This window comes from Phalacrocorax aristotelis, chromosome 10, assembly GCF_949628215.1.
Source record: "Phalacrocorax aristotelis chromosome 10, bGulAri2.1, whole genome shotgun sequence".
NCBI classification, from domain to species: domain Eukaryota; kingdom Metazoa; phylum Chordata; class Aves; order Suliformes; family Phalacrocoracidae; genus Phalacrocorax; species Phalacrocorax aristotelis.
This window is the reverse complement of record NC_134285.1, coordinates 6127090-6152999: the sequence shown is the minus strand read 5'-3', so window position 1 is coordinate 6152999 and position 25910 is coordinate 6127090. Positions and strand designations below refer to the sequence as shown.

General features: G+C 44.9%; 1 protein-coding gene across 2 annotated transcripts in view; it reads right to left on the bottom strand.

Annotated features, from left to right (window-relative positions):
- MAD1L1 (mitotic arrest deficient 1 like 1) overlaps positions 1-25910 on the bottom strand; it is a 381688-nt gene that overhangs the window by 122161 nt on the left and 233617 nt on the right. For both annotated transcript variants that reach the window (XM_075104884.1, XM_075104885.1), the window contains one exon: positions 5352-5559. In XM_075104884.1, coding sequence (XP_074960985.1) covers positions 5352-5559 — 208 coding nt within the window. The remainder of the gene's footprint in view (positions 1-5351; positions 5560-25910) is intronic.

Genomic DNA, 25910 nt, shown 5'->3' with positions numbered 1-25910 from the left:
AAATGTCCTGGACCTTCATGTTAGAAAGGCAATTCCTTCAGTACAAATTGAAGGGGAACTGGCAAGAGAAGTGATACCTAACGAACCCTTCCTCTGCTTTAGGAAGACGCATTACATGACTGAAGAAGAGCCGCCCTCCACGCACCCACCTGGTCCAACCTTGTTTGTCCAGTGAGAACTGGGACCCATCAGCACAAAGTGAGATGTGGATGCTGCGCTAGCACGTGCACACCCACCAACAACTAAGGTCACAGAAAAATCCTTCTTCAGGTGGGCTCAGGTTCCATTTGCAGGTGCAGCCCTCATTGTGTGTGGTTTTCCTATACACAGGTGGTAGGAAGCACCAAGACTTCCAAGCACCAAGAGCTCAGCCAACTGTGGATGGAGAACGGCAACTTTTAAATTCCATCTGCTCCTTTTTCGTCACCTTCTGTACTCAGAAACACATTCATCAGAAGCACAAGCACGCTGGGACAGTGACAAATTTTACCATCTCTGGCTTGTCACTTCAACAAGATTAGGTTATTTTAATATTAATTCATTACCCAATTTAATTCCAATTACTTACATTTTCACAAGGCCCTGACATGGCAGTGATGCTGGAGGCAGCCTCTGCTGAACACCAGATGAACACCAGCCTCTGCTGAACATCTTTTTTAGGGTTAAACACCTGCCTTAGAGTGAGATTCCCCAGTCCTTCATCAAGGACCCCCTTTTCCTACTCCTCCCTAACAAGAGAAAAAGGACACTGAAATCATTGAGATGGATGAGCCGCTTTCCTTTTTGGTGGGATTATGTTCAGGAAAATAGTTCACTTCCAAAATTCTCCACAGATGGTTGAAATCAGAGTTGATTTCCCCATCCGCTTTCCTGGTAGGGGTGCCAGCCTGTCTCTCAACAGAAAGAATATTAAAAGCACTTTTCCACTTTCTCACAGGGAGAGGCTGCATGAAAGAAGGGAACACTCCTCTGTACATACAGGATAGCAATAAATCATGAGAGCTCATGGAAAATTTGTATTACTGAATTCTTTAGTCAGGACCGAGCTTCTGCAGGTCATCCCATCCCTGCCTTCAAACGTATCACTTTTAAGATAAGAACACAAATGGAAATAATCAGCACCTGAAGCATTATCAGTCCTACCTATGCTTTGCTACAATACACAAGTTATTACTTCTGTCAGCTCCCCATCAGCTGCCACCTACCTATTTGCTTGCAACTAAGATCGAACTCCACCTCTAGCAGTGTCAGAAAAGACAAATCAAGAGGTCCACCAGGACCAGACAAGACAAAAAAGGAAGATCTAACCAGAAATGGCCTGGAGAGAAATCGGAAAAAGCAGGAAAAGCTATGGGGCTGGAAGGTAAAAAGCAGAAAATGTAGCCTGAAATACAAAAAGAAATACAAAAAGTGTGTGTGGGGAAGGTGCAAAGAGTATGGGAAAGAGAAATGCAGAACTGAACAGATTCCAGGTCTGGGCAGTGATGCCCTGCGCCACCTTTCCAAAGCTGTTACAACCTGCATCCCTGTATCAGAGACAGGAGGACTCAGAGCCTCTCCCCAGATGGCAGCCTGACCTTGGTGCACTCTCCTCTTACACAACCCAGACCCGGCCAGCCACCGGGAGAGAAACAAAACACGCATAAAGTTACAGCCCGTTCCCATAATGCGGCTGCCACAGATCTGCCCCATTAATACCGCACAACCCTGCATGCAAATTTATACTTTGAAGAAGGATGGTATGTTGTTACAGCTCACATTGTTCAAACCTCTCCTTTGCAATAGCCCTCATACCCATTTTAATAGACTATTACGGCATAAATGAGAGGAAAGGACCACTGAACCACGTGGCAAGTTGCCAGGTTGCGCTGCAGCCTCCAGCGGTTATGCTCAAAGATATTTGAAGTCCAGCATAACCTTGATTTTTAATAGAGTCACATTTAATGAGCTTTAATGTCCACAGTAATAATTTCCTTATTACCTATCCAGAACTCGGAACCATGATCAGAAAAAACGTGCTGCACTCCAGTCCAACGAGTGAATTTAATAACGGCAAATACATTATTAACAAAACCATCAACATCATTGTCCTTAATGCCTCTTTTTGGTTGGTATAATTATAATTCTTTGAACCTTAAGCATAATTGTTGCAGATCACATAAGCTTGCTGAACACAGCAAACCTGAATGGCTACAGGCCACCCAAACCCCTCATCTCTGCCAATAACCCATTCAGGGTATATGGCAAAATGGGACAGTAAAACCTTACATTCACCTCTATCCGTCAAAAGGCAAAATGCAAACCTACATATGACCTTTGTTGTCTTCCCAGCTTTTATCTGCACTTTTCCTACTCTGTCCTTGGTCTCCCTTCATCCCATTCAACTCTGACATGAGGGACCTCCCTCTCAAAGCTCACAGAGCTGAATTTGCCTCTTGCACGTGTCATATGAGCGAGATGGATAAACAGACATATGGGTATTGCAGCTGACAGAAAGGGGTGCAAGAAAAATTCTAATTCTTGTGATTTTTGTATAGAAACAGTTCCACAAACCTCACTGAAACCCGCTCCCTTAGTATGCACAATGAACCTCCCTCCCCAAGGCAGCCAATTGCACAGTGACAAACAGAGAAGAAGGAGTTTCTGCCACATGCTCCCCATTTCACACCTTGAAAATATACTAAAATGGAAGGCATATGGCAGCCGTTCCTGTGGGTGGAGCTGTTGAGAACCTAAGAAAACAGCAAAAGCCGGATCTTCCATTTCTTACCCAGAGAGAAACAGTGTAAGTTTTCTGGCCACGCGAATGCATGTTGTTAAACCACTCCTGGAACAGCTGTTGCACCTACACTGCGGATGCTGCGTGAGCTAAGCAGGATAGACTCAATGCAAAAAGGGATGCAGCTTGCACGGCACGCTTGATCAGCCGTGCCCTAACCCACCGGGAGCTGTGCCTGGCCCATCAAAAAGGCCAAACCTGGTATTCATCTGGCCAACTTAAAGCCAGCTCAGACACGCCTGCTAACCGACCGTGCAGTCAGTGCCGTGGCATCCTCAGCATCTCTTGCACATCCTAATATACACAGTCTTCACCATCAGACCGTATTGCTGAATGCTCCTGTGGCAGAAAGGAGGGTTTAAGACTATTTATGGCAACATTCCTCATGCATGACAGTGATGCAGACAAGTACATAATACACAAGAAAAAACCCAAGATCTTTCCATATAACCTGGCTTACTGTACACATGCCCTGCTCTCAAAGAGTCATCCACAGGGCTCCTCCACCCTTCACTTACAGCACTTTTCCCCATTTTGTTTACACAAACCAATTCCATATGCACTTACAGGCCCTCTGAGAATGCAAAGGGCCCTTCTGTGACTGTGATAAATTACACTGAGGTATTTCCCACCCTGCTAGGCTCTGCAACCGATGCTCCCTCCCATTTGAGTCGGTGACCAGAAGTCAGAATGACGCAGCACGGGACTGGGGCAAAAGGAAAAAAAAAAGCATCATATCTATGAGAGGCTGGAAACACCCTGAAACGCAGCAAGCTGTTTGTTCTCCTGTTGGAATCAAAGGCAGAAGAGAAAACAGCTTAAAAAATGCATCCCTTATAAGCCAAAGACAAACTTGGTAAAATCCCAGCACAGAAGCGCCTCACAAACAGCTAAAAGCAACTGTGTGAAAGGCAGCAGAATAATAATTATGAATAACAAATCACAGGAGGCATATATGAGAAATGCATTCCCCCAGAAGAAATGGTCTAATTACTGGAGATGATACCCCAGAGGTTCATTCAGCAGCCGCAGAGACACAGAGCTGACCTCACCTCTGCATCCCCTCGGCCCCTGAGCGGCGCTCTCCCCCCGGGCTCGAGGGGCACTGTCAGCCGCATGGATCTGCAGCATTAGATGTGCTGGACTACTCGGGGGCATAACGACAGACAAGGGCACTGGGCAGCAGCATCTGCTGTAATTTAAAACCCAGTGCATTTCAAATTCAAACTGCGATGCAAGAACTACCCAAGAACTGCTCGAGTCTCACCGGGGTCTTAGACTGGAAGCTCCTATGGGCAAAGGCAGCCTTCCTTAAACGTTCAGGAAGTGTTTAATGCTCATGCATTTGCTAGAGCATCCACTAACACCAGTGACAAACTGTCACTGTACCTCTAACATCCAGTCAGCTCTTCACTTTATAAACCACCCCATCTATGCTTCTTACTGTCACATTTTTAAGGCTATATAGTATCATAATCCACTAGGAGATGCCAGAACAGACATGTTCTTTGCAGTAATAAAGTACTATTGTTTGAGCAATGGGACAATAAGCAAGCTACTTTCAGAGAATTTTGGTGTCATAACAGTGAAAGATATTTTCTTCTGTGTATTTTCTTTAGACCAGGGCTCTGCCATTTTGTAGGTCCCAAGTCTCCAACACACATGGCCTTCAGGGAAAGCTCTGCCCTCTTAACCTCATCTGAGGGAGGATCCTGACCTCCAGACACTGCCCACGTACGTGCTGCTGGAACACAACAGGTTAGGTCCACACAGATCTTCACCTCTCTCTTATTATTCTCTTTACAAAAGCATTCTGAGGGCAAGGTACATGTGAGAGAGTTACAGCAGTAAGATCTCTTGGGGTCCGCAGCACGACTCTACTCTGCCGGGTCCCCTTGCAGTGCTGTACGTGATGGGTCACGTTTTACTGATATCCTTGCTTTGATTTACAGAGTCTGAGAGCATGCCTGGAGGTGCTGGCTTTGGGGTTACTGTACTAAAAAGTCTCGTTCAGGTATGCGAAGGGAAGACAGACTGTACTGGAGGAAAGCCACAGATTCTGTGAAATATATTTAGCTCAGTGAAAGATGTACTCTATTTTCATGGAGTATTGAATGGAGCTGTGATTAATGAGGCACATATACACTGATAAACAATATTAATTTGTTTTAAGCCAGGTCTGAAGAGATTTCAACCACTTGCTTCCCTGCAGCTATGAAAGTTATTTCCTGCTGTCTGTACTACCTCAAGGGCTAAACCAGCCCTGAAAGGAAGGAAATATTTCCTTTTACTCCATCAGCAGCCCAGCCTATAAAGGCTGTTGTATTGATACTTCATTTATCATGAGCAAATGATTAGGACTGTTATTATTTATGCTTACCACCTACCCCCTGTACCAAACTGCCACAGGATTGCCATCACACATTCACTCTCTCCTGCATCAATCCAGCTTTTTTCGTTTTCTGTTCCATCAAGCACATTGTCTGCAATGTCTCCATCTGCTTCTGCAGTCGGTTCCTCTGACAGTACGGATGAGTAAGTGCATCTTCATGACCAGAAGCCATCAGCCTACCTGCAATTTCTTGTGGTGACTGAAAACTTGCAACTCCTTCCAGATTCCCAGGGATAGAGCCGCCTCCTTCGAGCACCCTCACCAGCTCCCTCAGCCTCTCACACTCCTCCTGGAGCTGCTGCTGCTCCTCCTTGCGCTGCTGCTTGGCCAAGCTCGCTGGGTTCATGCTGAAATGAAGAACTTTCGTTCTGCTGGGGTCATAGTCACCCTGCATGGCAGAAACAACAGAAGCAGGTTGAGCAATTGATCTAACCTCCAAGTCCACCCAACCTGTACCACAATTTGTGCAAAGACAAAAAAATGTTACAGCAGAAGAAGGGACACTTATGCAGTGATGTTTTATTCCAACAGTTGAAGTCAGCCAAACACAATATTGCTTCTCCTTCTCTTGCTACTCTCTCTTTCAAAAAGAAAACCAAACCAAAACAAAAACCAAACCTACGAAAAAATCCCACTCAACGGAGCTTGCTCCCTGGCTGACACCTCCACAGTTAAATTTAACTCCAGAAATGAAGTTTTATAGCTGTACTTTATATCTCTTGGTAGCAGGAGATTTTAATGAACACACAGATACACCTTTAAACTACAGCAAGACACCCAGTACTAGCCTAATTTATTATTCATACGAGCCAGCAACGTCCATATGACTCCAATAGTGGAGTCATTAGCAAGTTGTATCAGCTCGTCCCAAGTAAGTGAACAGGTATTTCATTTTACACTTCTTTCTCAGGGGTGAGTTGTATTTATAGCAGTTTAAACAGTCAGTCAAGTCCTAAGATAGCAAATTAATATTCTTTCAAAGTGAGAGGAAAACACTGATGTTACATTTGTGATTTCAGAGAGACAATTTTCATATAAACTACAGGAAGCCTCACAACCATAAAAGTAGTAAAGCATGTGCTAATGCTGGCTTCCACGGCACTCTGCCCAGCTGAAACCCTATGGCACCGCCTGCATGAAAAGGCATTTTATATGGTAATATTTTTCCTTCAATTAAATCTCAGGACCTAAAGTGATTTTGTAAACATTAATTAACCCTCAAGAGCAGCATGAGGTAGATATTATTCCAATTTTATCACTTCATTTTCATTAAAGACATGCTAGAACTTTATGTGGGTTTTTTTCAAGCAAACCAGAGCAGAGACTGAGTAACTTCATCCTGAATTGCTGGTCACTGCTGGTAAGAGACCCCAGAAGATCCCATTCCTAAACAGCTTTTGTTGAAAATACTCCATCCACATACTGTAAAGCACCTCTGCCCACAGCAGGGAGTGAACTGCTGAAAATTCCTGCCCCAGAGCCTGGCAGCAGATACGGCACTGGTTCAAAAAGGTGTTTGACAAATTCATGGACAACAGCTCCGTAACTGGACCATGACAGGGGAGGGCAGCGGTGCTTCTCCAGCACTTCCAGCTGCTGGGAGGGCACTGGGGAGCGTGGCCAACGTTGTAGGCTCTCCCAAAGAGCATCTTCCATCACTGCGGTCAGAGATTCTCTTCTGGGCTGGATGGACCATGGGTAAGGGCCAGCTGGGCGCTTTTTATGTTCATGTGCGATGCTTGCTACATCTCACAGCTGTTCCCGTGCCCTGTTGTGGGAACCATACTGAAATTCTCCTTTAAAACCTCACTTTCTAGATGTTAGCTGGGCAGAAGGCAGCTGGAAGAGGTGTGCTCACCTGCAGAGACACAGGTGCCTGTGAGCAGTCGGGGTCTGGGTCCAGCGGCACAGCCAGCGACGCACAGGGGCTCAGTGCTCACGGCTCCCCTGCGGTCCCCGAGGCTGGCTCCCCCTCTGCCAGCTGGCTCCCAGGGCCATGCCAGGCAGATGGGCCCCACTGTGGAGAAGCAGCCAAAGCTGAGGCTGGCAGGACGCCGGCAGTTACGTAGGCAAAGGGGAAGCACAATTTAGAGCTGGGAGAAGATGTGAAGTCCAAAAGTGCTTTTGGTCAAGAGCACGGGGTCCCTGCGCTGGTGAATACAAGGCTAACGCCTTCTTGCATCTACCACCAAAAATATGATTTAAAACTACACAACTGGAAACATGGAACTCCAGTGTGACTGGTATGGAAAGCATCAATGCACCTAGAAATCAGCAGATGCTCTCACTGCTGTGTCTCCCAGAGGTAAAAAAAAAAAAGGGGTCAACTGTTCCTCGTAACTACTCTGAGAAACCAATAAGGTGCTCCTCATGAGGAATCTGTTTAACCACATCCGTCCATCTGGGAAGAAGAGACAGTCAGTATTTCACAGTGTAAGTACAAGTTAAAAGCAAAGAGAGATCACATCTGTATCTGTATGACCAGGTCAAGAGGGGGTGCAAGGAACCCCCCAACACAGGAGGACACGAGAACCCCCAAAGGTGCCCCGGTCTGAGGAGTTCACTCCAGAGAACTGGGGAATCTCAGGCACGGAGACCTTGGGTACCCCGCCTAGCTGTTGGCGTTCCCCGCAGTCCGGGTATGTGGTCTTCCAGCCCTTGGCCACCTATGGGCAGGTAATGCATGTTCTCATACTGCTCAAGCCTCGTGGAGCTCAGGACACCTACAGGGTCATCTGGGAGGGCAGCACAGTCCTGTAGCCCCACAGAAACGGGGCTTCGTGACCCCATTTCCATGGGGAGGTCGAGACAAACAGCCTGTAACTGACAGGCCATTAGGACCAAGAGAAGCAATAATCCCAACGAAAGCCTTGGCCAAGAGAAATTTAGGAGAGAACTAAAGGACTGGGACCACACTCAGCACCTTGGAGATGTTGAACAGAGGGAGCACAAAGACAGCTGTAACACCAGCTTATTAGATACGCTCTCCCCGGAAACACGCTGGCATTTACAAACCTGTTCCCACACCTGGCTATCTAACTTCTACTGCTATTTGCGTTTCAGCACTCTTCTAGACAGGTCAGGGCACTCCTCACTCTCATGTTTGCCTTTCAAGGGAAGCGATTCAGTGCCAAAGTTTGCAATGGGGTTTACGCTGACTGGCAAAAGGATGCTCAGAGCTGCGGAGCCCGCTTCTCCCTCTGCAGCCCAGTACCACGGTATTTCTGACGAGCCGTGAAGGGCAGCTCTGGCCCCGTCCCCCTCACCGGCTGCAGCACCAAGGTCAGGCAGAGATCGCACCTCCTCGCCCCGGCTGCCACCACCACGCTGGCTCCAGCGCGCAGCGCAGAGATCGTCTGCGCTTTCACACTGCACCACCGCTGCAGACACTCACGCAAAGGCACGAGACAGCAGAAGGATCTCAGTGTGGAAGAAAGCCATGCAAACCTGGAGACTGCTGCTGCCTTCCTGCCAGGACCGCTTTAACCATGCTGCGCTAGTCCATTTATTTTGCAGGTTTTTTACTCTTTTAAAACATCTTTCTGGCCTTTCTATAAAGCTGCAGTGCTTTGGCTCTCATAGCTCTTTCAGCCCATTTATCCTCTCCTTTTATAACATGCCCCCTTGAAAAATCATGCTCTAAAACTCAGCACTAGGACTCAGCCTTATTTTTAGGGCTCACCAGCACTCCTGAGCACGTCAGGCTGAAGCTACGCTAAGACAAGTGAATCTCTTAAAAACCCACTGTGATACGAAGGCTGTGGCAGAAGCCATCTCATTTAACATTTCTGGGAGATCACTAACATACTTGCTATGCTACTCACATTTTTGGGCTAGGGGCAGTAGCTTTCTCTTTATTCTAGGCAGCACACATCAAACCAGCACATTTCTCCCTACAGCTAAAATATTAGTGTTGCTGGTTTGTATTATAGTAATGCCTAAAGAAACCAAGTGAGACAGGGATCCTGGTGTGCTAGGTCCTGTACAAACCCCACAAGAAACTACTACCTAAAGCCCAAAACACAAAGCCTGAAGAGGCGGTATGTGAGGGGAGCAGAGGGGCAGAAAGATGCAGCCTCCAATTTGAGGCTCCTTAGCAGCACTGTGGCAGACATGAAAAGAAAACACGTCTTCAGAGACGACCCTCCTCACCACCAGACCGTACAGTTGCACCAAGCCGAGCGTTACTTAAGTCTCTGGGAAATTTACTGACATCCTATGAATTTTCAAATAAATGCAGGAAGCTTTCCATGGAAACGGTGCAGACCAGAGCCAATTTCTGATGAAAGGGATCAGAGTCATGTGTCTGTAATACCAGACAGCCAAAACGGTATCACAGCTTCGATCGTTTGGACTGTTTTTTCCAAATTTCTGAAGGTTGGGTGTGACTTAGGTTGGCTCTAGGAAGAGTCATGGCTGGAAACTGCTAAATATAACAAATAGCAAAACAGCATTAAAATCTCACTAGCATCTGAAGGAGACGAAACCCTAATTCTGGTAAGAAACCAGGGACTGAAAAAAGCAAACAACCTCCTTCTGGAATCCTTTTAGCTCTGGAAGATGTAAATTGCTGGTTTTCTCCGTCAGCTGCTCTTCCCCCCACAACAAATTAGGCCTCATGGATCAGAATTTTGTCCTTTCAGCTCTGCAACAGAAGCCTGGAAAATGGTGTTTCAGGCACTGGGAGAGAAGACCTATATCAGATTTGCTTATTTAGAAAATCACTTCTGAACTAGAGCTAACGATAAGGAAGACCAAACAGTGGCATTTGAAAGGCGTGGTACAAAACAGACTGCCACGCTCTTTGAACAGGAGCTGGGACTCCCAGAACAACTGCCAGGGGCAGCTCCAGATGCTGCTTCTGGAGCACAGGCAAGGAGACATCACTTAATTGAGTTAAAAAGCATCTTGCAAGAAATGGTAACGTATCCCTGGTTTCTCCAAGAGGCATGAAAAGTGTGCTTCGGGTCTAGAAACTCGGCCTGAATGTGAGAATCGACCAAATCCACTTAAGCTCATGGTGCCTTTACATAGAAATATGTGATATTGGGGAATGCGACCAATACATGACCAAGACCACCAATCCCTTTGTTGGAAAGAACAGTAAAATGCCACCCTGTCCGCAGTTCATTCAGTAGATAACTTGGTAGATCGGTCTGCTCATCAACACATCATGGTCAGTGACTCAGAGAGCAAAGATGGAACGTTACTGCTGGTTTCTCAGCAGCACCTCCTCTCTACCCCTATTTTCCCCAATACTTTAAAATTTGGAAATTGTAGAGATGCTGAAGAGTAAATAAATTGAACTAGAGAGAACTGCTGGTGTTCATTGATTCTTCTTTCGAGGGATAACATCAAATCAGTAATTCAGATTTGTCAGAAAAAATGTACAAGAGCCTCAATTTAGGAGGAAGCAATAAATACCTTGATTGATTGCAACCAAGTCTGGTTGACACTTAGCAGTACAGTGAATTATTCATTCCTGGAATGTAAGATGCTAACTAGCTGATTTGGTGCTTAAGGCAGCAAAACCATTTTTGTGCTCTCAGAAGGGCACCGGACATTTTACGGAGATGATTTGTCGACTCCACATGTTACTATGTTCCATGATTTGTGAAATAACGTTGTTTTGATGAATTATCCTCAGCCTTCCAGACATACGCCCCAGGGTACGCACAAGGAAAACTCTCTCATCGACCACTGAGAAGAACCATCCCACCACTTCTGTCGCAATCGCACAGTCGTTATGTGAGACAGCCACCACGATACAACACACAAATGTTGTCTTAATGCAATACACTCTAAGCACACACTGCGATATGGCAGAACTATTTAGTAAGACTCTGGCTATCAATAAACTTTCTGACAAAAAGACTATGGAAACCAGCATTTGCAACAGGGCCAATCTGCCACCTAGAGCAGACATACACGCTCAGGTCAGACTCTGCTGTTTTCCTTCCCGCCCCCATCTCCCAGCTTGAAAAAAACCCACCCCGAGGAGATAATTGTGCTGATGCCGCGTGTCATTTTTTAAAACTATATTATCGGCAAACAGTCAGTATGTTGGTCTTCATGTTGAAATTTCAGCTCAAAAACTTCCTAAGTAGTCTCCCCATTAGGGAAGAATCAGTCAAGTGACGAAGCAATGAATGAAGACAGGATTGCTTTAATCTCTGAAAAACAGAAACTTTTCCTTTAGAAGAGGAGTTGTTTAGAAGAACAATGAAAGCTGCCTGTGACAGCACCTTGAAAAGGGCTGAACTTATTCTGGCATCTCTCCTTGTGGTTGTTTGAAAACTGCACAGTTCCGATTCAGAGATGTCTTCCTCCAGGAGCTAAAAAAGCTTTTCTCTCTACTCGTCTCACTTTCACAGGCCCAAAGGTAAGAAAAAAGCACTTAAAACCATGTGGACTACTTTACATTTGATGAAGCATTCAGTGCTTAACAATTCCATTTAAGATCTATTCATCTGCTGCAGATATTTCTAATCAGAAGGTAGAACTGGTAGCAAAGGGAATAGGCTCAACTGTTGTGAATACATTTACCTAACATCACTAACGATTCATACGTTCATACATCCCAAGGAGACAATGACTCTCAGGACACAATGTCAGCAAGTACTGTCAAAGATTTTCAGCTGACTTCACAACCTCATAGGCTCCTCCTGTTTAATGCATTTGACATCAAAGAAGACAAAACCCACAGATGAGGCTGACATGAACTTAAGTGCCTTATTTTTTCATAGTCTTGATGTCTATCAACCTTAAAAAACTGTGATTTCTGAGCAGCACAATAAATTCTGGCGAAGCATATGGACAGCTGAGCTTAATCGCTGCTCGCTGGCAACGCAACAGATCGTGCTTGCCCCTGCTGAGAAAGGGCTGACGATTGGAAGCTCTTCAAGGAAAGGAACATTTCTTCTTTTGTGTGACTCTCGCACACAGTGAGCACCACCCAAATACAAGCAATAAACACTGCTGCTTTCTTAGCTAAGGAATTTGTTTCCATGCTGACTTCCTAAGAGAAAAATCTCCAAGGTTTTCCCAACTGGGACGCATTATTCAATACCAGGTAACTTAAATAGAAGCAATCTAAGGAGCTTAGTGATTGTATCAGCTTTAAAAGAATAATGTGTCAATAGTTACCCTGGAAGAACATCCCAAATAAAGACTGTATCTATCTGTAGGAGACAGATGGGAAAGTTTCTTAAATACAGATATAAAACATAAAGCATCAGTTGGAGGGGTGATGGAAGGGGAGTGTTTGAAAAGCATCCAGCTGGCCAGGGAATGCTCTTGCTTCCATTTGCTACCTCTTGTAGTCAAAAAGTAGCTTAAACCGTGAACACTGACACGTGGCGGTAATTAGGTCTATGCATGTGGTGAATGTCCAAAACTGAATTTTTTGAACTCTCAGGCAGAAGCCTGCTACTTGTTCACTGCAAGCACAGCCTGGTTGTTAATTTTGGTAAGCCCCAGGCTAAACCAAACGTGGCACATCCTGAATCCTCCAAAGATAGAGAGACATGAGACAGAATCACTGCTTAGGAGGCTGTATAGAAGCTGAACAATGACTTAGGCTATTTAGACTGGGAAAATCAGGGGCTTGGGGTTCCAGAAAGAAATGTGGTGCTGAAAAGAAGCATTCCCAAAAAGAGAAGTTGTCTCAGAAAGAAGAGGGTCTGGAAAGAAGGTGGTGACAATCCTGTCTGCAGGAAAGATCCTGGAAGTGGAGAGAGATCCTGGAGACCAGAGAGATGCACAAGGATGATGGCCAGGGGATGCCCAGGGACCTTGGCCAGTGAGGACAGTGACTGGTGACTACAAGCAGACATGACTTTCTGCCCAACCACTCCGTACCAGCAGCGATCTCCCTGCAGGGGAGGAGTATTGAGCCTGAGAGAAGGCAGCATCAAGGTGGGGGAGCAAACAAACAACTGTGTGAAAAAAACTAAGTGGAGTAAAATGTCTGATGTGGAGTAAAATGTCTTCTAAATTAAACCCCAGTGCCCAGATCTACCATGGGTTGCTCTTGTGACTATCTCCTGTCTTGATTTTGTGACAAAATGTTACCCAAGGCCCCTGGCTGGTCTCTCGCTGTGTCAGGCTCCAGCTACTGAATTCGTGCAAAATCCAAGCTTCTGATGCTTGCATTGCTAGAAGGGCTGATGCTTCTTTTGGGGACCTGCAAGCTTATTCTTGGGATTCAGTGCCTCCTCCCGACCTCAGATCCTTTACACAGCCCAAGCTGCAACAGAAACGCACTCCTTTCCCAAGGCTTCAGGTTTCTGGAATTACTGTTCTGCTCTTCTGAAAACACGTGGTATTTGTGAGTAAACACAGCCACACACGCACACGGACTTTGCACACGGCTAATAAATACCCTTTGCTTTTATTGCATTCTGAAAGCAGAGAAGTTACAAATTAGTAGAAGTCATCTTTGAAAGTATTTATCCTCAGCTTGCAGTTAATGGTTTTACATCATTTACATCAAGAATTGCGTGCTGTTAGTCCTGCATTGATACCCCTTGGAAATTTTACTCAATGATGGAGAATAAAAAAAACAGCAGGAAGGCAAAATTGGAATTTGTCACCTGCAAAGCGCACGCAAAGGCCCCATCTACAGCTCTTGTTGCAGTAGCTTATTAACTAGAGTCAGCCTGGCTACACAGGTGAGCAGCTTCTCCTGGTCTTGCTTTATTTTATTTTTACTTTAACAGCTTTTTTCTTTTTCTTTTACATCATTTGGTTACTCAACTCTCTCCTACAAAAGCATATAGGAGGCATTTCCGCACCCAGTACAAGGCAGTCTCAGAAAGCTTAATCCTACCTCAGGAAATGCCATTTTAATGGAAACTCTGTTTCTTCATTTTGTTCTTTTTGTTTCTTTGCTCAAGCTTGTTAAAGTGATTAGAATAAAACCCAAAGTAAACCGCATCCCAGAGAATTCCCTCTGTACCCAGCACACAAAGCACAGCATGCTGACCAGCCCTGGCTCCCTCTGTCGCAGAAGATAACTACACCAAGGCACCTTAAAGCTCTTGGAACAGGAGTTATATTAATAAAAATGGATTGCAAAGGTGAGAAAGCAAGCTAACAAATAAGCAACAACCAGCACCTGCTTCTCACGGCTTTGCCAGTATGCACACACTCGAAATCAGAAACAGTTGGGGAAGAAAACCCAAAACCAAACCCAGAAGGTGATGGATGCCGGGGAAAGGCTCGCTTGTTCCCACCAGGTCTCATGCTGCTTCCCTACCTTCTTTCCCATGTTTCTCTCTCCATCATCTTTGTGTGTACACCTGCAGCATACACAACCATAAAACCTGGCAGAAGAAATTCACATGGGCACCTGTTTCTTCCTTCTTTTAGCCAGTTCTTAGTCCAACTCCTGCTACTTATTCCCCAAAATAGGAGGATCTTTCTCCTTGCCCCAGTGATGTGACCCCATATACCTTGATTCAGGCAACCCTTCTTCTATGGCCTCCTGAACACCCGTGTTAGACATTTTCAGAACAGAGACAGGGAAGATAATCTGTGTTAGTCTTTATGCCTCTTCATCCCCAACAACTCCTCTATAGTTCCTACCAGCACAACAGATGTCAGATCCTTACCCTCACATGCAATGACATGAGCAATCCCGCATTACCTTCCCCGCTCCATCAGTAATGCCACCTCCTGCACCTGGACCAGCTGCTCCTCCCACAAAGACTTCTACAGGGCTTTTTCTTTCCCTTCCCGAGCTGATCTGCCACGCCACGCATACTCATTGATATTCCTCCCTATGGCCCTCTTTTACCGCAGCATCTATAGCAAATTAGCAATGAGACAGAGAGTCAGTTGCAGTTAGGATGTATCACAGACAAAAAAGCTCTGATCACCCTAATCACGCTGCTCTAACACCAGACCATATCTTTTGGTACAACATGTAACACATTTTGTGCACTCTGCAATATGAGTAATAAAATAAAATGTCTCACCAGAGGTGCTGAAGCCCTTCAGGTATAGTTTTAAATAGGAGATCGTTTCTCTATACCCACTTTCAAATGCATTGTCCCCTGGAGTATGCAAGTCTATAATTTGCATTGAGTGAGGCATTCAGATGAAGTCTGGGATGCAAACAAACGTGAAGAGAAGGTTAACAGTCAGGACAGCACGGCACAGAATGGCATGGAGCTGGGATAATCTAGAGGGAAAAAAATGCATTCAAACGTTCACTGTCCTTCTCAATTGCTGCTCCTCCTTTTACTGAAATGGAAGCAAATCACAGTCTGCTCTAGGATGGTTTGCTACCACATAGAGATTTCAATTCCAGGGTTTTTATACTAGTTTTTTCAAGTCAAAGATTCCTGTCTTTCCAGAGAACAAAGTCCATTAGAAGCTGCTATTATGTACACTCTAGTAGCGCACAGAGGAGACCTGTGATGGTTCAGAAACCTCTGGTAGACACTGAAAATAAAAAGCACATAGGTTCAGAAAACAGCCCCAAAGAGCTTACCGTTTCAGTTATAAAAATTCTTTTTCAGAGATAAGTCTTAACTTCATGGTGAGAAATGGAGGCTCTCATAGATCTGAATTTCAAAAACCAATTTATCAACTTTCCCATGCAAATGAAGTAACTTGGTTAAGAATACTGCTGAGAAGTTGTTGTGGTGTAACCCCAGCCAGCCACGAAGACCCACGCAGCCGCTCGCTCACTCCCCCCTGGTGGGATGGGGGAGGGAATCGGAAGAGTCTAAGTGAGAAAACGCGTGAGTTGAGATAAAGACAGTTTAATAGGTAAAGCAAAAGCTGCGCACACAAGCAAAGCAAACCAAGGGATTCCTTCATTCCTCCCCACGGGCAGGCAGGTGCTCAGCCATCCCCAGGAAAGCAGGGCTCCATCACACGTAACGGTGACTTGGGAAGACGAACGCCATCACTTTGAACGTCCCCCTCTTCCTTCTTCCCCCAGCTCTATACGCTGAGCATGACGCTGCGGTGGTGCAGCCCCCCGGCCACTCTGGGATCCCAGCAAAAGCCCTACTGTGACGTTATCTTGGTCATAACAACGCGGGCATCAGGCATTCTGTCCACACCTGGGCTATCTGCTCCCTGACTTGTGCACCAGAACTGTGGCCAGAACATGAAATATTGACCAAAGTCAATCATCTCAATCCTACAACTAGTGATCCAAGTGGGAGACCTTTGAGCTCTCCGGGACCGCAGCAGGCTGTGTGACCCTGTATCTCCCCCTGGGCTGGGACACCTCTCAGCGTAGATTTTGCAAGAATTGAAGGATTGTCTGCTGATGGTTTCGCGAGGACTTAAAGGCCGGATTTCGCAAGGTTCACTGGCTGTGCACTGATGAATCCCAGGACATAACAGTGAGTAATTTATGAAACTCACAAAAAGGGAAATCTTATTCACAGGTTAACCTTGGGTGTGTGTGTCTGTCTGCAATTTGAAAATATATATATATAATCCCAATTCACATAAACTGTTGACCAAGTCTGAGACTAAGATTGGACCTAGCTGCACCTAGGCCTCTCTCAGAAAGGAGTTTAGAGAGCAAGGGGGTCTATTCTGAACCTCGTGACTCAGCGGGAGGGTCCTCCCTATCCCCTGCATCCACGATCCCTCTGTGAATCATTCTAACTCAAGCAAAACTGAATTTTCCTTTGTGCACTTCTACTATGGAAGTAATTGAGTGAACCTTGCCATTCTCGAATCCTAAACTAAGTCACTCTTGATTGTAGTAAATTCCACCAAATTGCCATTTTAAATTGGCCGATGCTGTGAAGAATTATATAGCCTAATACTGTGACCTATTTATTAATAAATCTTAAATTGCTAACCAAAGGTGTGTAACAAATTGTATTCCCAGCAATTTGGTGTAGTCAGCAGAACACACAAGGTTTTATTTGCAACAGACGCCATATGGTGTGGGACATCCCTGGGGTCAGCTGGGGTCAGCTGCCCCGGCCGTGTCCCCTCCCAGCTCCTTGTGCACCCCCAGCCCACTCGCTGGCGGGGAGGGGTGAGGGGCAGCAAAGGCCTTGGCTCTGTGTAAGCCCCGCTCAGCGGGAAGGAAAGCGTCCCTGGGTTATCAGCACTGTTTCCAGCACAAATCCAAAACACGGCCCCATGCTAGCCGCTGTGAAGAAAATCAACTCTATCCCAGCCAAAGCCAGCACAGAAGTGTCAGCGCAAATCTAGCTTTCCAACAGAAGTACACAGTTTAAAAAAAATAAATTAACTCCTACGTTGCTGCTGTTTTCTTATTCTGCATGTAACATGCACATACAGACACTGAACAAACAAACTAGAGAGACAGAAGATACTTGAAGTGAGGTATTTTTGTAGTATTTACTCCAATCTAGATATTCAACCACTCAAAGCTTTCCCTGCCAACAATGGTCTATAAATCTTGCTTTAATGCCTCCGTAATTCTGCGTTTCCTGATAAAGCCCTACTTCAGAATTAATTCAGATGGGATTTCAAGGGGAGATCCCAGAGGAGAAAAGCAGCACAAATCGGCTGTACTAGCCTGGGACCCTCGGTATTCAAATAGGAAGGGAAGAGCCAGAGTGAAGTATGTCAATAGAATTCCCTCTTTAAAGACTTAATGAAGGAAAATAAAACTGCAATGTAACAAGATTTTCCAGTTAATTACAGAATCACAGCATGGTGGGGGTTGGAAGGGACCTCTGGAGATCATCTTGTCCAACCCCCCTGCTTGAGCAGGCACACCCAGAGCAGGGGGTACAGGAACGCGACCAGGCGGGGTTGGAATGTCTCCAGGGAAGGGACTCCACAGCCTCCCTGGGCAGCCTGTGCCCCTGCTCTGGCACCCGCACAGGGAAGGGGTTTCTTCTCATGTTTAGCTGGAACTTCCTCTGTTTCAGTTTACGCCCATTACCCCCTGTCCTGTCACTGAGCACTATTGAAAAGAGTCCAGTCCCATCCTCTTGACACCAACCCGTTAGATATAAGCACTGATAAGATCCTCCCTCAGTCTTCTCTTCTCCAGGCTGAACAAACCCAGGTCTCTCAGCCTTTCCTCATAAGGGAGATGCTCCAGTCCCCTGATCATCTTGGTAGCTCTGTCCTGGATTTGCTCAAGGAGTTCCACGTCCTTCTTAAACTGGGGGGCCCAAAACTGGACGCAGTACTCCAGATGTGGCCTCACTAGGGCAGAGTAGAGGGGGAGGATAACCTCCCTCCATCTGCTGGCCACACTCCTTTTAATGAAGCCCAGGATACTGTTGGCCTTCTTGGCCACGAGGGCACGTTTTTGGCTCAGGGTCAGCTTGTTGTCCCCCAGCACTCCCAGGTACTTCTCAACAGAGCTGCTTTCCAGCAGGTCAGCCCCCAATATGTACTGGTGCATGGGGTTGTTCCACCCCAGGGGCAGGACCTTGCACTTACTCTTGTTGGATTTCATCAGGTTCCCCTGGGCCCAGCTCTCCAGCCTGTCCAGGTCTCGCTGCATGGCAGCACAGCCTTCTGGTGTATCAGCCGCTCCTCCCAGCTTGGTATCACCAGCAAACTTGCTGAGGTTACACTCTATCCCATCATCCAGGTCATTGATGAATATGTTGAACAGGACTGACCCCAGCACAGACCCCTGGGGAACACCACTAGTGACAGGCCTCCAGCCAGACTCTGCTCCATTGATCACGACACTCTGAGTTCTGTTGTTGAGCCAGTTCTCAGTCCACTCATCCAACCCACACTTCCTTAGCTTGCCTATGAGGAGGCGAAGGGAGACAGTGTCGATTGCCTTACTGAGGTTGAGATAGACAATATCCACTGATCTCCCTTCGTCGACCCAGCCAGTCACGCCATCATAGAAGGCTATCAGGTTGCTCAAGCACGATCTCCCCTTGGTGAATCCATGTTGACTACTTCTGATAATCTTCTTGTCCTCTACATGCCTGGAGATGACCTCCAGGATGAACTGCCTCATCACCTTTCCGGGGATGGAAGTGAGGCTGACTGGCCTATAGTTCCCCAGGTCCTCCTTCTTGCCCTTTTTGAAGATTGGAGTGACATTTGCTGTCCTCCAGTCCTCGGGCACCTCTCCTGTCCTCCACGACCTTTCAAAGATGATGGAGAGTGGCTCAGCAAGAACATCCACCAGCTCCCTCAGCACTCGCGGGTGCATCCCATCGGGGCCCATGGATTTGCAAGGATCCAGATTGCATAGGTGATCTCCGACCCAGTCTTTCTCAACCAATGGTAAGTCTTTTCTCCTGATTTGTCCTCTCTCTCCTGGGGGCTGGGATGCCTGAGGGCCAGCCTTAGCAGTAAAGGCTGAGGTAAAGAAGGCATTCAGTAACTCTGCCTTCTCTGCATCCTGCGCTACCAGGGCCCCTTCCTTGTTCAGCTGTGGGCCCACTGTATCCCCAGTCTTCCTTTTACTGCTGATGTATTTAAAGAAGCCCTTCTTGTTATCTTTGGCGTCCCTTGCCAGATTTAATTCCAAGTGGGCCTTGGCCTTCCTCGTCGCATCTCTGCGTACCCTGACAACATTCCTATATTCCTCCCAAGTGGCCAGTCCCTTTTTCCACGTACTGTGAACCTCCTTCTTCCATTTGAGTTTCTCTAGAAGCTCTTTGCAATATATCTCATTAGCAAAACCCAAAACATCTACAGGGTTTTTTTAGATAGTACCTTATATAAAAAGAAAGATGAATAATTAAAAATTATGTAAAAGGCATCACCTTCATGATCTGATGGCAGGATGCAAAGTTCAGCTGAGCATATACAAGCCTGAGAAGAAAGTGACCAGAAGAGCTGTCAATCGTGTAATATATTTGTACAGCAAACACACTGCATAGGCTTGTTGCTGAGGTCAACCACAATAGCATTAACAGCAAAGCTGAAACTTCCTAATGGCTTCAAGTATGCCAGGACGTTTTGACCCTGTAATTTAACGCATATAAAAGTACTATTGTATATCCTTGCATGTGTAACTCTGACCTGGCAGGGTACAGAGCAAGCCCTGAATAGCTCCACTGCCCTTCAGTGAATGAACGTGCACCCTCTGTCTCGGCCACACTGCAGAGCTAACCCGCCGTCATTAACAGATTCCCTGCCTCAAGCTGGAAACAGTTGCACTTAAAGAGCAAGTCAAGTTCCCTTTCACATCACATAGGAACTGTGACAGATGCAAATGGTTTGGAGAACTCATTTCTGACAGTCTCCTCGAGCAGCCGGGCAGTGTCTGAGTGGGTTTTATAGCAAACGTGCTCCAGGTTAAACAAGCTCCACTGCAGCCTCTCACTGTGAGAGGTTATTGCCTCCCACACTCCTCCTGCTTTGGCCAAGCAGAAGACAAAAATGAGGAAAACAAAACATGCCCCTGCAACACACCGAGGGGAAGAGCTAGAGAAGAATTGCCTTGTTTTGTTTTTTTTTCTCGGTCACAGTCACTTCTCTTCCCAGCGACGCAGTGTTTATCTTGACACAGCTTGTCCCTGGGGAGAGCTCTTCTTCCCCACTACCACCTCAACGTCCAGCCAGGTACCAGGACAAAATTTCTCTAGTAATGGATAATTTGGTAGAGGGAAGAAGTGAGAGAGCAAACAGGGAGTTTCTAACATCTCAGAAAAATGTATAGACATGTACATACCTTTCTTAATTATCCATGTAGCTACATACGTTATTCATTAGAAAGTCACTGCAGTTTCGCTTGGACGCGTTGAATATGCATAACCCTCTCTTGTTTGCTCTGCTCTTTCTCAAGTAAGAGACCCGAGTATCTAAAACATCCAAATATCGATTCAGAGGGTACATTCGCTTCCAGCTCCTCAGGGCAAATAGGCAAATGTTTCATTTTTTTCCTCCCTTTTCATCATTTGATCGGGTTACTTTAAGTAAGTAACTTGTAGGATCCCTGATGAGAAGAGCTCTTTTCCCCTTCTCTGGGAGCATGGGAAAGGTCTCCTCCATCTCATTCCTCCTCCCCACCTGGTGACAACTGCCTTTTGGTCCCAGGTTTGCTCACCCAGCTCCTCAGGGAGCTGGACTCTGCCCCCTTGTTCCCCATGCAGAAGGGAGTCACTCTGTGTCCTTTTATTCCTTGGACATTAAAAGTTTCTACAGACTTGGGATTAACAAACATTAGGAAGGTCCCAGCCATTGAGAACAGGGCTGTTACAGAGCAGCTTGCTGTGCATACAAAGAAACCCTCAACTAGAAGAGTCAGCAATGCAAGGAGAATTAAAAAGCACAGTTAAATAACCCTAAATCCTAATGCATATTTATAAACTACAACACATCAAAACTAAATCAATACCCCTCGTTAGTTACATATAGCCTGAGAAAGTAAGAGCTGGTAACTCGTTTTTCTTTACCCATTGTACTGATGAGATCCAGAAAGTCTCCATACGGGAATAAATTCCTAGGCTGAGAAGGGGAATTTCAAGCTGTAATGTAGCAGGGTCAGACGGAGCAGAGAGGAGAGGAAGAGCAGCCATCCACACCGTGCGGACAGCACAAGGGACCCACCTGAGCCTTGTCCACAGAGGAAAATTCCAGTTTAAACCCTTCTACTCCCATGACAGAGAAAAACCATTTCTGACACAAAGGCAGGTTTTTTGATTTATGCTACACCTCTGTAGGTGATATAAGCTACATCCCCCCCACTTCATACCCCAAGTGCTGTGTGAGGCTGTCCACATGGGGGACTTACATCAGCACAACCATTTGCTTAAATAGACTTTCTTGGTTTCCACCGGGGAAAAATACTTCTTGGTTGCCTGCAAAGCTTCAACTACTATTCATCCATTTTTTCTTAAATGCAATTTGAACCAAAGGTATGGGAAAATGCTTAGGAAAGTCAGACTGCAATCACCAGCCAGTTAGCAAAACGACCCTGTCAGCTGCTAAACCTGCCTTATATCAATTCATCTCCAACACATCTTCTTTATTCAAGCTTAGACTGCTACAAAGCTGAGCCAAAACTAATTTGAATCTATCTTGAAATCTATTTGTAAGACACAAAATTGTCCAGACATCAGTGCATGACTTACTAGTCTGAAATACAACTGTCCTGCCTCCCGTTTGATTTTATTTCACCAGTTTTACTTCACCGTGCTAACAGACTGGGGAGTGACAAGCACATTTCGCACAGAGATGTGACGGGGCAATGATTCCAAATTTTACTGCCAAGTTTTCCCAGAATTATGACTGCCAGGTCAACCTATAAACTGTTAAGACCCTACAAAACCTCATTCCAAACAAAGTACTTCCTGCTGTATAAAACTCAAGCTTTGATTTTTATCATCACTTTCCTCATCGTCAACATGAATCACAACATTTTTATGAAAGAAAACTGTGAATGAGGAGAAAATCTAGTTTTCTAGTGTTTCTCAGCAGGAAACAAGTTCTCCAGCCTTCGTATAACCAACCACTGAGGAGAGGGCAATTCAGCCTTAAACAACAGCTATCGCAACATGCTCTTGCACTGCGGTAGTTACTTCGTTCCCATTAAGTTTTAATTAGACAACACATGCATAACTCAGAAACACAGACCAGTTGCAGTTAAGAAAGCATCTTTTCAACTTTATTGGAGCAAACCTGAAAGGACAGCCTTTCCATACTGTGATACCTACAGATTTTCAGATGGCATCTTTAAGCACAAAATCACACCCACTTTCAGGGCTCAGATCACACCTGCTATGGAGGGATGCATTTTTCCTTCATTAGACTTTTGTAGCAATTACCTGGTAATTTTTCATATTTCAGTTACTGTTTTGTTTTTAATGGAGTTTTAATACCTTAAAATTACCGCTACTTCAGCTACAATCTTCAGTGGTACACAGGTTCTCTGAGGGAGCTAAAGGCACTTATTCCAAGCTGCTTTCACAGGCAGAACCCCAAAACAGTCTTTGATGCATCTGAATGTACTGACAGAAAACAAGGAGTTTCTGTCTGAAACTGATATTGAACAGTAGATGGGCACCTCAGAATTCATCTGCCTACACCAGCAAAAAGTGGCCTCAAGAATTACAATGAAAATCTTACTTGCATACATTTATATGTTTTTATCCTCTGGCAGGTCAACAGCAAAAGAAAAAAACAAAACATCAAGAGAGGTGATAAGGGAAAAGCACATTTGATGTTAGTGATTTCAGAAAAAAATATTATTTTCTATAATCACTGTGAAAGGAGTACAAATCTCTGCCATCGTCTTGCTTAACAGAGCTCAACAATGCTTACATTTCACTTGAGAGGAAATATCCGTTTCCGTTATTTCAGCCCACTCAATCACTTCTCTACTTTCTTCTCCAACTTAAAGCCTTGAATTGGATGAATTCACCTATTGAAGTTTTACAAATTAGTAATCACCCACTGGCAGTACTGATCTGCACGTTTTGCATTTACTGCAGTCGGAATCAGAGAGCACTGGCTGGTGAATAGACTGCGAGGACAGGAAAGTGAGATTAACCAGCTAGCCTCACACAGATCAAGTTATCTGCTGCCTTGTTCACTTTTCATGAGGCTTCCAGAATGCAGCAAACTGAATCCCCTTAACTCACAAAACAGGACTGAAATGTAACTCCATTAAACGAAAAGAACAGAAAAAGCAAGGAACACAATTTCATGGAAAACAGGTCTTGCCAAATGGAGTTGAAGACACTTCAAGTCTAGTTAATTAAGATAACTGTGTTGACATAACAGAATCGGAATTCTGTAAAATATTAGCCTCGGTATCAAAACTGCATTTTCTTTTAAAATGAGCATGACGCAAAATCAGACTACAGCAATTTTTAAATGGACCCAAAGCTGATGAACTAATAGTGACATTTCCCAGTTACTTCCAATAAGAATTGCTTCTTTGGCCAATCGTATGCAACATATGTTCTCTAGGATACATAAGAAAATAATAAATCCTTACTAAAATGTGCAGATAACACAAAGGCAGAATTGTTGCAAACAACAAAGCCCACAAAGGCAGCTTAGAAATTTGATTGTGCTGGGCACAATCATTGCACATGAATTCAAATGCATCGTGAGACATCCCAAAGCGCAGAATATAGTCTCAGGTATACAACACAGCAGGTACTTTCTGGAAGACAATGTCTGTGAGGAGGGCTTTTGGCCATGGTTAATAACTAAGGATTACCTCCAATTTAATTCTGTGGGGAGGAAAAAATAGGAACAGTGAGAATTTTTACATACCTATGCAGAAAACTGAGTAGGACCGGAGAAACAATATTGTCTCTGAATGCAGCATTGATGAGACCACTACAGTGATAATGCATCCAGGTGAGGTGTGCATGCATAAGAGGGTTGTTGAAAATTAAGGGAAGTTGTGAGAAGATTTCCATGAATGATTCATGGTCTGAAAAACATGGCTTACAATGAGAAATGAATGGAAATCAAACTATTTCATTTACTAGGGAGAAGGCTGAAGCAATTTCATCAGGGTCTTTGGTGGAAACCTGACACTAGATGGTTCTTTAATCTAGCAAACAAAAGCATAGCGAGAACCCAACAGCTCACAGTGAAGTCAGCGAACTGAAAATAATATATATTTTTAATAGGGATGGCTAACCAGGGAAACCAATACACTGTCTACTGCTTAGTATCTTTAAATCAATATTTGATATCTTATTAAAAAGAGGCTGTCGAGCAACCACAAGTCACTAGGTAGAGATTTCTCTAAGTGAAACTGTATTTTCTGTATAATATAGCAGATCAGACTAAATGGGTATTCTTTTTGGCCATAAACCTCTTAATTCAACTCATTCCACTTCCTCCAATTCAAAAAAAAGTGTTATCCAATACTTTCATCCACTCTCTCTCATACCGTTAATTCCCCCTCTTACTTTCTAAGCCTCCAGACAATTCTGTAACTTCAGCATTTATTCCTCTTAGACATAACAAGAACCTAGATGTTATCACTGACACTTTAATCTTTTTCAAGGAGAGTTTTAATTTGTGGAAAAATTATATTAGAATCAACGCCTCTAAATATAAAAATACTTTCAAATCTATGTTCATTTTAATATTTTAGAGTGGCAGAGCAGCTCAAATCCTCAGGTGATGGAAAAGCAGAATGACACTTAAGATACAGCTACTGAGATTGTGCTTTTTCGCATTTTTTGAAATGTCTTTTTCACAGTCGAAATGACAACCTGAACACGCGCATGCTGATCCATACAGATGCAATCTAGCTCATTGGAAAACTACAAGGGCTATTTGGTGATTAGAGTGCAAAAAAATCAGAGAATGGAAACAGGTGTGTCACCTGCCATCGTTCTTTGTCACTAGGCTTTAAATCAGGGAGCCTCCATCCTGATTTAAAGGGAGTAAAGTTAGTTTAAGGACTTCTATGTTTCTGGGAGATGGTGAAGAGAGAAACAAAGATGATTGGGATGTGAAAGCTCAAGAAACCAAGTCACAAAACACACACACATCTCCACACACATCACTCTTGGCCACATGTGTACACTTTCTCTGTAAAATAACCATTCTGCCCACATGTTCATCTTCATTAAAGCCAGACCTTTAACAAACTGTTTCTCATGTTCCCATCTAACACCTTGCTGCCAGTCACCCACCCACCTTCCACAGCTGCCCTCTGAAGGCAACATCTGCCATCTAGTTTTGAGTGCCTTTGGAGACAACGAGGCACCTAAAGGACTACGGAGTGGAAGTGGAACAGGGAAACAAACTGCTTGAACAAGCACAATTTACCCCTGTAATCTCAGATTATTTCAGTCCTAGCATGCACGTGTCGTG